This window comes from Homalodisca vitripennis, chromosome 2 (assembly GCF_021130785.1).
Source record: "Homalodisca vitripennis isolate AUS2020 chromosome 2, UT_GWSS_2.1, whole genome shotgun sequence".
In the NCBI taxonomy this organism is placed as follows: Eukaryota; Metazoa; Arthropoda; class Insecta; order Hemiptera; family Cicadellidae; genus Homalodisca; species Homalodisca vitripennis.
In genome coordinates, this window is record NC_060208.1 from 122,994,088 (window position 1) to 123,005,117 (window position 11,030).

General features: G+C 33.5%; 1 protein-coding gene across 1 annotated transcript; it reads left to right on the forward strand.

Annotated features, from left to right (window-relative positions):
- Nucleotides 1-745: 745 nt before the first annotated feature.
- LOC124355791 (glucose dehydrogenase [FAD, quinone]-like) lies at nucleotides 746-10,517 on the forward strand. Its single transcript, XM_046806945.1, has 2 exons — nucleotides 746-769; nucleotides 8,564-10,517. Exons 1-2 carry the CDS (start codon nucleotides 746-748, stop codon nucleotides 10,430-10,432), a joined length of 1,893 nt encoding a protein of 630 aa, XP_046662901.1. The 3' UTR covers nucleotides 10,433-10,517.
- The last annotated feature ends 513 nt before the right edge of the window (nucleotides 10,518-11,030 follow it).

Below are 11,030 nucleotides of genomic sequence, written 5' to 3' on the forward strand. Positions count from 1 at the left end.
ATTCTTTTAGGTTACAGTTTTAAATAAACTATTACAGGGATCAACCTGAGATCTGACAGGGGACGCACGGTATGGACAATATTTTTGTTAATCTGTCACATAACAAATTGTTGAAGGTTAAACGAATACCTCGAACCTGAAAAAATAAAACTGATAATTTTACAATCCCCAAAAACCTCCCCTGGATACTCCTATGCTCAGAAAATAGTAATTCTTCTTAGTCGGAAGTATCGCATATCGCTTCTCGACCTTATCGCATCGAGAAGTGTCTTTAAGAAAGACATTGACATTTAAATGTAATACTATCTAAGAGCTGATTTAGATACCGAACATCTTCCATATGCAGGTTCTACCCTTCCCCATAATCGAATTTAAGATTTTAGATATCAAATCCACATAATTCCTTCTTGAGCATGAATGGCCTTATAGATCACCATGAGTGTTGGATGTAAGAACCTGCTGTATTAAGACATTTAATATTAAATATATCCAAATAACAAAAACTTAAAAAGCCTACGCATTCTTCAGCTTGGACTTAATAACGTTTCCACATTATGTCTTAGTTTATTAAAGGTGTATTGTTATGTAAACTGATGTATTGGCGTCTGCGCCGTTATCAGAGCACTTTGTCACACGCTATGCACCGTCTCGCAATAGTATTGGTAATTTGTGCGTTGTTTGACTCACGATAAGTTCTACTAAATCACGTAAAATTTACTTGCTTTGACCCTTTATTATAACGGAAATGGACGCTCGCAGACCTCCAGGGGTACACGTACGGGGGGGGGGGGGACGAACGGGACCTGCCTCCAATAGCTTATAGGCTAAGTACAATATAATAACGATTTTAGGGTCTAATATTTCCAAAATTCCACTGAGGTGGGCTCCAGCTGATCTGGTGGGGTTTCCATACCCCCAATTCCCCGATGTTCTGGTCAGCCCCCTGACAAGATTCCTGTGTACGCCACAGAAGACCTTTGACAGAAAATAAAGAAATGTACTAAATGGCTTTTTAACATTAAAAAGGCCGAGTTGCTAATTAGCCCAAATAAATTACAAATTATTTTTAACTAATCTTATATTAGTCTTCATTTTTAAGCAATAAATAATTAAAATACATTTTGTTACTTATATTTTTCATAGTTTATTTTTGATATTTTAAGACGTATTTTTAATATGAGGATAAAAAGGCCCATAGTAATGATGATTAAAAGGCATTTAAATATTCAAAATCAATTTAAGAGTTTCAAACAGATCTTATAATATTTATGTTAAAACACCTCTAGAACATCCTGTTTACTTTATGAACAGATTTTTCGATGGTGTAAAATGCTGAAGTATTTTCAATAATATGGCAAGATAACATTTGTAAAACAAAGGTTGTTTTATAACTTTATAGTTGTAATAGTTAATATTTATAACTAAAGTATTACAATATAACTAATGGTTATAAAAAAGTATAATAGAAAAATTAATTGAACAAAATGCAATCTTTTCAGATTTTTCGATGGTGTGAAATGCTGAAGTATTTTCAATAATATGGCAAGTTAACATTTTGTGAAACAAAGGTTGTTTTATAACTTTGTAATCAGTAATAGTTAATATTTATAACTAAAGTATTATAATATAACTAATGGTTAGAAAAAAGTATAATGGTAAAATTAATTGAACAAAATGCAATCTTTTGTAATAAAAAGAGCAACATTTGTTTTACAATTGGTTATAAAAAACGAGGTGATATAAATCAAAGTATATTGATATTTAACTCATGTAAACAAAAACATAATTTGAAGATCCTTTCCAAGGAAAACAATAGGGAAACTTGTACATTTAAAGATAAAGTTAAAAAGAATTTAATAACAAACCTTACAAAAATTTTCAAAGTGATGTTATAAATTATATAGATAAATTTGCGCATGTGAAAGCAATGTAATATAAAACATTTGACAAATTCATATACGTTGTATTAACGCGTATAGTCAATATTTTTACTTCAAAGTCAATCTAATGAGGACCAAGCTAATGTGTTCTAATCGCCATTGTTTACAATTTTTCTTCGTTTTTAATGATTGTTTGAAAAGGATATATTAAAAATTAATACAACTGAGATAAAAATATATTTAATTTTGAGACGGAGTTAGGGTTGTTTAGCCCTCTCTTCCACTCAATCTCGAGATAATATGGAAGAAAAGAAAACAATTCTAAAGACATTGACTTATAGATAAGTAAACACTATAAATAAATTGGATAAATAAAATCCACACACACAATCAAAAAATTGATATGAATGCCGATTTAAACGTCTCTAAATATAATTATTGTCTAAATAATCTACATCGGTGAAATGTTGAATAAATGATTTATTTCGTATAAACTTACAAAATTGAATTAACCTAACAATGATAGCAAAAATACACTGACCTCTTTTACAAGTAGTGAGGTCAGCGAGAGAAAAAAAATCTAAAATACATACAACAATAAATATCGTATTTACAGGTTTAAAACAAAATAAATTTCTATGTCTAGCTTCTTAAAACATATCTAAAAATATGAGCTTCTGCAGCGTCCACAATCATTCTGCGAACCTAAATAAATTATTAAATTATACCAATAGTTAATTATTTACACTAATTTTACTTATTTTCTTATTAAAATTTATTAAATTATACAGTTATCAACATGTCAAAAATTTACTGATATAGTTATGATAGTATTCTAAATAAACAACTTAATTCTGGTTTTCTAAAAAGCCACTTTTTTACTTGTGCACAGAATGCCTTAAAGTCTTTCCATCTGCTTAATGTGCAAAGGCAACTGATTAAATTTTTTTGGACCAGCGTAGGAAAAAGATTGTCTGAATTGTGATTTATTGACTTTTGGTAACCTAAAGAGTTTAAGATTTATACTTCTGGTAGAATAAATTAAATTGTTAGGCCTACCCCTATTACCACTTCTCAAGTAAAACTCCCTCAAAACTTTAAAAAACATAAAGATGTTGTATTGGCAAAATTAGTTGCGAATGAAGAGGAAAAGTTCTCTCTCTGAAGTTTTTACTTGCTATGACGCGTATAAGTTTATTTTGTGATATTCTTAGTTTATCTATATGCACTTTAAAAGTTCCACCCCAACAACTTATACCGTATTGTAAACGGGAATGTGCTAACGCAAAGTATAAATTTCTCAATAAGGATGGATCACAAAAATTTCTTAGATAAAAAAAACTTTCTAATCGAGAATTTAATCTTGTTGTGAAGTTCAAATATATGTTTTTCCCATGTAACTTTCTCATCTAAAATAATCCCCAGATACTTAAATGAATTTACTTTTTCTTGTACATTTACAGTTATTTATTTTACAAACTTCTGAATGATAAATCAATGGAGTGTCAAAGCAAAATCCTCTAAAATCAAAACACTAAATTGTGTTCAATTCTTTAATAAATTAACCACTTCATTTCAGAACCTATAATTTAAGCAGTACAGGCTTAGCCTATAAATAATTCTTTTTAAATTGCAGAATTTTTAGAATCATTAATACAAATTAATTAAGCTCCTTTTCTGCAATTTTAGCAAATATCAACCCTGTTATACTTTATAGGAATTGCCTTCATGTTATTTATCTGCACTATTTAATGAAACTAACTAATGAAAGTAAAGAGATTTGATTTGATTTAGTTAGATATTCACTAGGGGTGGTTTGTTCTGAACATTTGCTAGCATGGCTTCTAATCTTCCTCCTTAGTTAAGGTTTTACACAGCTGCTCCTCTAACATAACTGAATGTTTCTATTAACACTTGATAGCACTAGACTAAATTTGTCCTGTCGGCTAACCAATTTAAGTTTAAATTATTACATTGTTTTACTGCTAATTTTGGCTTGTTCAAGTGTAGGTAAGATAAAACAGTTCTAACAGAATTTGAGAGGTTTGTATTTTGTATAAACAAAACCAGTTGTTACCAGATTTTCAACAGCCGTCTTCAAATGATAAAATATTGTTTCAACTAAAGACAGTTGATTTGACAAATTAATATTTTTCGTGAAGGAAACAGGATTTTCCAGACATTTGCCATCGTTCAGTGGAACAATAAATCAGTTACACTACGTTTCGAGATCTGCGATCTGATCTCTTCTTCAGGTAATAACTAACCTAATACATAATTACAAACTAGGTTAAAATAAACAAATCATACCAAAGCGTTGTGGCACGCCTAAGTCAGGACCCGCGTTAATTTATTGATGGTGAACAGTAAAAATTCTAAACAAGCAAATTATTTTACCAGGTAAAAGCCACAATATATTCATTCCTAAATGTTTTGAAAGCGGAAAATATTAAGATTTTGAGGTAATATACACCTTTCTTTGGCTTAAGTCAGAAGAAAGGTAGATTTAACAAGTGGCTGTCGTCTTTAAAAGTCACTATTACACATAATAAAATTGAAGACGTTACTATTAGTTGATACGTTTAATTTGCACAACACTGATCGCTGATAGCTATCAAGGTTGGCGTGTCAATGTACTTGTAACTCTCAAATAGTTAGAAACTCTCCTTGAAACCTTACAAAGTAACCTTATAACGTTACGAATGAAATGAAACTTGGCTTTATTAGAGGCGTAGTTAGGACTATAAAGTCCTTTCTTCCACTTAACTTAACTTTAGTACAATTCATCGTATTAAATAACATATATAAATTAAATGAGAATAACATGATAACTTAACAAAATACCATAAATTTAATATAAATAGCTTATTAACAACAAAACTTAAAATAATAGTACTATTGAAGTAAGGTCTCTATGTAAAGTAGCGAAAACAAAGCATAGTAATAAATTAAAGCATTCTATAGTGGGAAGGCAGTAGCTTTGAACAATTTATTTTAAAAAATTGGAACGATGGATAGGAATGGATAAAAGAGATACTCCTCCACGAGTATATCGTTCACTGATGATGAAAATGAAATGAAACTTTTCGGACAGATAAGTAAGTAATTCACCAGTGCATATATAATACAGAAGAAAAATAATATGATAGTTACGGAGTTCTTTCAATTTCATTTTCGATAGTTGTTAAAAAAGGAGTTGCATGATCTCCACGTCTTAAATTAAAAAATAAATCTGATGCAATATTTTTGTACTCTTTGTAGTATATCCGAAAGCTCAACACTCATATCACTGTAAACAATCTTTATAAGCATAAACTTTGGTTGAAAATACGTGGACTTGAATTCATTATTAACTGCGACGTCTCGTCTAGAGTATCAAAACCAAATCATCCCTGTAATACGTCAAAAGTAGTCACCTTAATATCTGTATATCTGGGACGGTCCTGGGTTCGGTTCGCTTTTTAAAATAACTCACGAAATAAGTTTACGTTTATTTTATAGTTATTATTTATAGCATAAGGTATAGTTTGGAAACGATGACTTAGACACGGCATCTTGTAAAGACAAGGCTCTTCACGCCGATGATCAAAATCGTCTTAGCCATATTTGTTTCGTTAGCAAAAGGTTTAACTTCGAAACAATATGAACTTAATATAGAAAGACAGTTTTCCTGGACAAAATAGCACCGGCTTTGTAATTAGTAATTAGTAAGAATACTCAAAAGTGATGGGCGAACCACCATACAAAAGAACTATGCTAATTTAGTATGTAGGTGGGAGAACTACCATACAAGAAAACTATGCTGATTTAGTATGTAAGTGGGAGATCTACCATACAAAAAAACTATGCCAATTTAGTATGTAGGTGGGCGAACTACTATACAAGAGAAAACTGGGCCAATTTAGTATGTAGGTGGGCGATCTACCATACAAGAAAACTATGCTAATTTAGTATGTAAGTGGGAGATCTACCATACAAGAAAAACTATGCCAATTTTAGTATGTAAGTGGGCGATCTACCATACAAGAAAACTATGCCAATTTTAGTATGTAAGTGGGCGATCTACCATACAAGAAAACTATGCTAATTTAGTATGTAAGTGGGCGAATTACCATTAAAGAAAACTATGATAATTTAGTATGTAAGGGGGCGAATCTACCATTAAAGAAAACTATGCTAATTTAGTATGTAAGTGGGCGAATTACCATTACAAGAAAACTATGCCTAATTTAGTATGTAAGGGGGCAATGTACCATACAAGAAAACTATGCTAATTTAGTATGTAAGTGGGCGAATCTACCATTAAAGAAAACTATGCCAATTTAGTATGTAAGGTGGGCGAATCTACCATACAAGAAAACTATGATAATTTAGTATGTAAGTGGGCGAATTACCATTACAAGAAAACTATGATAATTTAGTATGTAAGGTGGGCGAATCTACCATTACAAGGAAAACTATGATAATTTAGTATGTAAGGTGGGCGATCTACCATACAAGAAAACTATGCTAATTTAGTATGTAAGTGGCGAATTACCATTAAAGAAAACTATGATGTAGTATGTAAGTGGGCAATTACCATACAAGAAAACTATGATAATTTAGTATGTAAGGGGGCAAAACATACCATACAAGAAAACTATGCTAATTTAGTATGTTGGTAGGCGGAGTATGATACAAGAAAATTATGCTATTTTAGTATGTGTATGGGTGAACCAGTACAAAAGAGAGCTGTGCTATAAGTTAGTATTAGAAACAAGACAGTACTATTTAGTTAGTTTACAAGTTTATATGTTTATGTAAGATTTAATGAACAGAAATCATAGGTAAATCAGATAGGATTCTTTAATTTAGGCCTCTGTAAGAGGGATGAGCAGTAAACGAATGAATGAATAACGTTTATTCCAGCAGTTTAAATATTCATATATACAATCTTTCTTAGATGAAATAGCTATTATTTTATATACTCGTATATACAGCAGCTTATATATAGAAGAAATGTAAGATAAGTATAACGAATAGAATAATAAATATAACAATACTGGAAAACCTTCATGGGCAATCTGCCTGTGCGTAGGCCTAGTTGCATCTAGCCGCCAACATAAAATTTAAATAATACGCTGGATATGTTAGAATAGAATAAGGTAATAAAAGATAAAGGGCTATATGTCTCTTGCTTCTTGAATTTTAATGTAAGCAATTGTTTTTATTCAAGTGGTGGAAAACAAATGAAATAAAAATGGTATGTGTGGCTAAACTAAATGATCCATTTATGACGGAGTGAGATGAGTAACGATACAGATTTATTATAATAATTAGAAAATTATTCCAACACACCAATTTCAAAACTCACAACTGGTATAAGAATTTGAGGTAAACATTCTAAGTAGAAATTATTTATAACACATGTCAATAATTTTAAATTGCACAGGTTGGAAGGCCAACCTTCAAAGGAGAACCCAACGCCGGTTGTGACCTGTTTAAAATGACAAAGCTGCGAGTTAATCTTAGGGAGCTAGATTTAATTATGGTAGTTAATTCGGCAACGTGAAGAGAAGGTAAATTGATAAGGCAGGCTTGGTTTAAAGTCACAGACATGTTTTTAATTTAAGTAAAGTACAAAAAAAGGATTCGAAAAAGTTTGTTTTAAGTAGACTTTACAAACTTTAAGTAAGCAACTTGTGTAGTTTCAGTACACTTCTGAAAATGTTCAAGAAATAGAAAATATAAAAAAATAAATGAGAAAATTCCAGGGAACACCAATAAAATACATGTCTCAATACAAGAACAATCACTCACTCTTGGCTCCTGCTTAGAATTGAATGCCGTAGGGGTGAAATAGTGAGGAAAAGAAAAAGAAAGTAGGGATAAAAAGAAGAGTAGGGGTTTGAGGGGAAGGTACAGGTAAGTCGTGTCCACAGAAGTATCGATTGGAGGAGAAGTAGCGGTAAGAGAGGAAGTTAGAAATAAGAGGAGTGAGGGGGAGAAGAAGAAAAGAACTACAGGTGAAGTAGGGAAAGTAATTCTTCTATTTACTTAGAATACGTGGTAATATGATAGATATTTCATGAAAAAATAATAACGTGAAAATTAAACATGCTACACAAACCGAAATTGTTTATGTACAAATTTCTTATAACGATGTGATTGTACACGTCCAAAACATTTTAACGCCAACCATCTTGTAGAAACCTTAAGAGTAAGTGAGAAATAAGTAAAATAAATGTTGCTTGAAATTGCATGAAATGTGTCAATTTTGATTTATATAGTAAAATGTTTGAGATAAAAGATTCTGTACAAATGCGAATCCCGTCATCTTCAAACCTATTAATGTTTCAAAATAGCTAACGAACGTATTCAAGTAATTTATAAGTACTGTTTTAGTACCAAATTTTATTTGAATCGGCAAGAAATGAGAAGTTGTTGTGTTCACAATTATTTCTGCAATTGTGTATAATTCCCTAAACGTTGTATGGCTTTCTATTAAATCCGTCTAGAAACCAATCGCTATTTAACTCCAATAATTAATACAGCGTTTAAATTTCTCTGTATACAGTACAATAGTAAGTCAGACTAAGATTATCAGTGTAAATATAACTGAAATTTAAAACACTCATGACACTGGACATCAGTCACAACCATTCAGAAAATCCTACATCAACAAGATTGGTATTTTTCTATAGAATAACAAGACTCATCTATTTTCCAGCCAAGGGGAAACAAATGACTGCATAACGAATCAGAACGATACAGGGGCTGTTTATATCAAACGTCTGCAGGAAGCCATCGACGCTGCTGTTTGTCAACTGGTAGATGACATCACTTATACTGACTATGACATCACAGACGGAGAAGAGTTTGACTTTATCGTGATAGGGGCAGGGTCCGCCGGTTGTGTTGTGGCCAACAGACTCTCGGAGAACCCCGAATGGAGAGTCTTGTTGTTGGAGGCTGGTGGCAACCCCGACATCTCTACTGAGATCCCTGGCCTCTATGGATCAGCCATCAATACTGAATTAGATTGGCAGTTTAAAACTGAGTCTCAGCCAACTAATTGTCTAGGGATGGTGAATAGGAGTTGTAGTTGGGCTGCTGGAAAATTGGTTGGAGGATCTAGCTCTATACATGGTATGCTATACGTTAGGGGAAATCCAAGGGATTTTGATGGCTGGGAAATTATGGGAAACCAAGGATGGAGATATGAACTCTTACTGCCGTACTTCAAGAAATCAGAAGACTTTCGGTCAAAATCAATATCGTACAGTCCAAACTTTTACAAATTTCATGGAATAGGAGGTTACTTAAAAATAGATTCATTCAAGGATGACACCAGGTTCTTCACAAATACATTTTCTGATTGTTTTCGAGAATTGAAAATTCCTTCATACGTGGATATAAACGCTGAATACCAGGGTGAGGGGTTTTACACGGTTCAGGGAACTTTGGTAAACGGAAGAAGGTGCAGTGTTGCTACAGCCTTCCTGAATAAATTCCAGAGCAGAGCTAATTTGAAACTGTCACATCATTCTTTCGTTCGAAAAGTGATGATTAATGACGAAAACGTCGCTTATGGAGTAGAGTTGACGAAAGGGATGAACTCCTTTACAGTTAAAGCTAAGAAAGAAGTAATTGTTTCTGCGGGAACAGTGAAATCACCCCAGCTGTTGATGTTGTCCGGTATTGGACCCAAGAAACATCTTGAGTATTTAGGAATCCACGTCGTAAAAGATTCCAAGGTTGGGTTCAATCTACAAGATCAAGTACTCATGAGAGGGTTCGTTGTTAGCCTCGATTTGGCTGGTCCTCTCGACGACCCAGTAGATGATATCTTTCAATTTTTAATTAACTCGAGAGGAGAACTCACTGGATTTGGTACGGTGAGTGGTGATGGATTTATCAAGACTACTCACGCGTCGTATCCAAATATCCAACTTTATTTCTTTACCTTTCGTGCTAACTCGACTGATAACTTAAAAACAGTGCTTTCTCAAGTAGGATACATAGACGAAATCCAACGTTCAATATTACGTTTGAATTACAATAAATTCATTCTCTTCATAGTGCCGACATTAATCCGACCAGAGAGTAGAGGGAGAATTTTACTGAAAAGTACAAATCCGGAAGATAAACCTCTAATATTTCCTGGGTATTTCTCAAGAGAGGAAGACGTTCGGGATGTTCTAGAAGCCATACAATTTGCCAACCTGTTCATTCAGACTGAGCCGATGAAACGGTTAGGCGCCAAACTGGAGAGAATTAACATTTCCAGTTGTAACAAGTTCCCCTTCCAGACCGAACTGTACTGGAGATGTATTATTGGACACATGTCAACCCCATCCTACCATTACGTCGGCTCTTGCCAGATGGGTCCAGAACGTAACAGAGACGCTGTGGTCGATCCTCACCTACGGGTCCATGGCATCAAAGGATTGAGAGTGGTCGATGCTTCCATAATGCCTACCATCACCAGTGGCAACACTAACGCTCCTGTGATCGCCATCGCTGAGAAAGGATCGGACCTCATCAAGCGGTTATGGACGAAGAGATATTAGGAGATGAACAATATTAATACTAGTTAAGTGTTGTTGATAAGAAATTGTGTTGGATTGTGGAATGTCTCATTTCATTAACTTATTTTGAAAATAATTAACTGTTTGTTCTAATAAATTCATTTCTTGTCAATTTCACTTCCACTTGGGAATAAATAATTATTTCCTTATTTAATCAATTAAGACGTGTAATTACACACACACACACACACACACACACACACACACACACACACACACACACACACACACACACACCACACACACACACCACACACACACACACACACACACACACACACACACACAACACACACACACACACACACACACACACACACACACACACCACACACACACACACACACACACACACACACACACACACACACACACACACACACACACACACACACACACACACACACACACACACACACACACACACACACACACACACACACACACACACCACACACACACACACACACACACACACACACACACACACACACACACACACACACACACACACACACACACACACACACACACACACACCACACACACACACACACACACCACACACACACACACACAC

Coding starts and splice junctions, on each gene's coding strand:
- LOC124355791 (XM_046806945.1), top strand. CDS start 746: ATGGACGCTCGCAGACCTCCAGGG. Junction 770..8,563: donor ACGCTCGCAGACCTCCAGGG/GTACACGTACGG, acceptor ATTTTTCTATAG/AATAACAAGACTCATCTATT.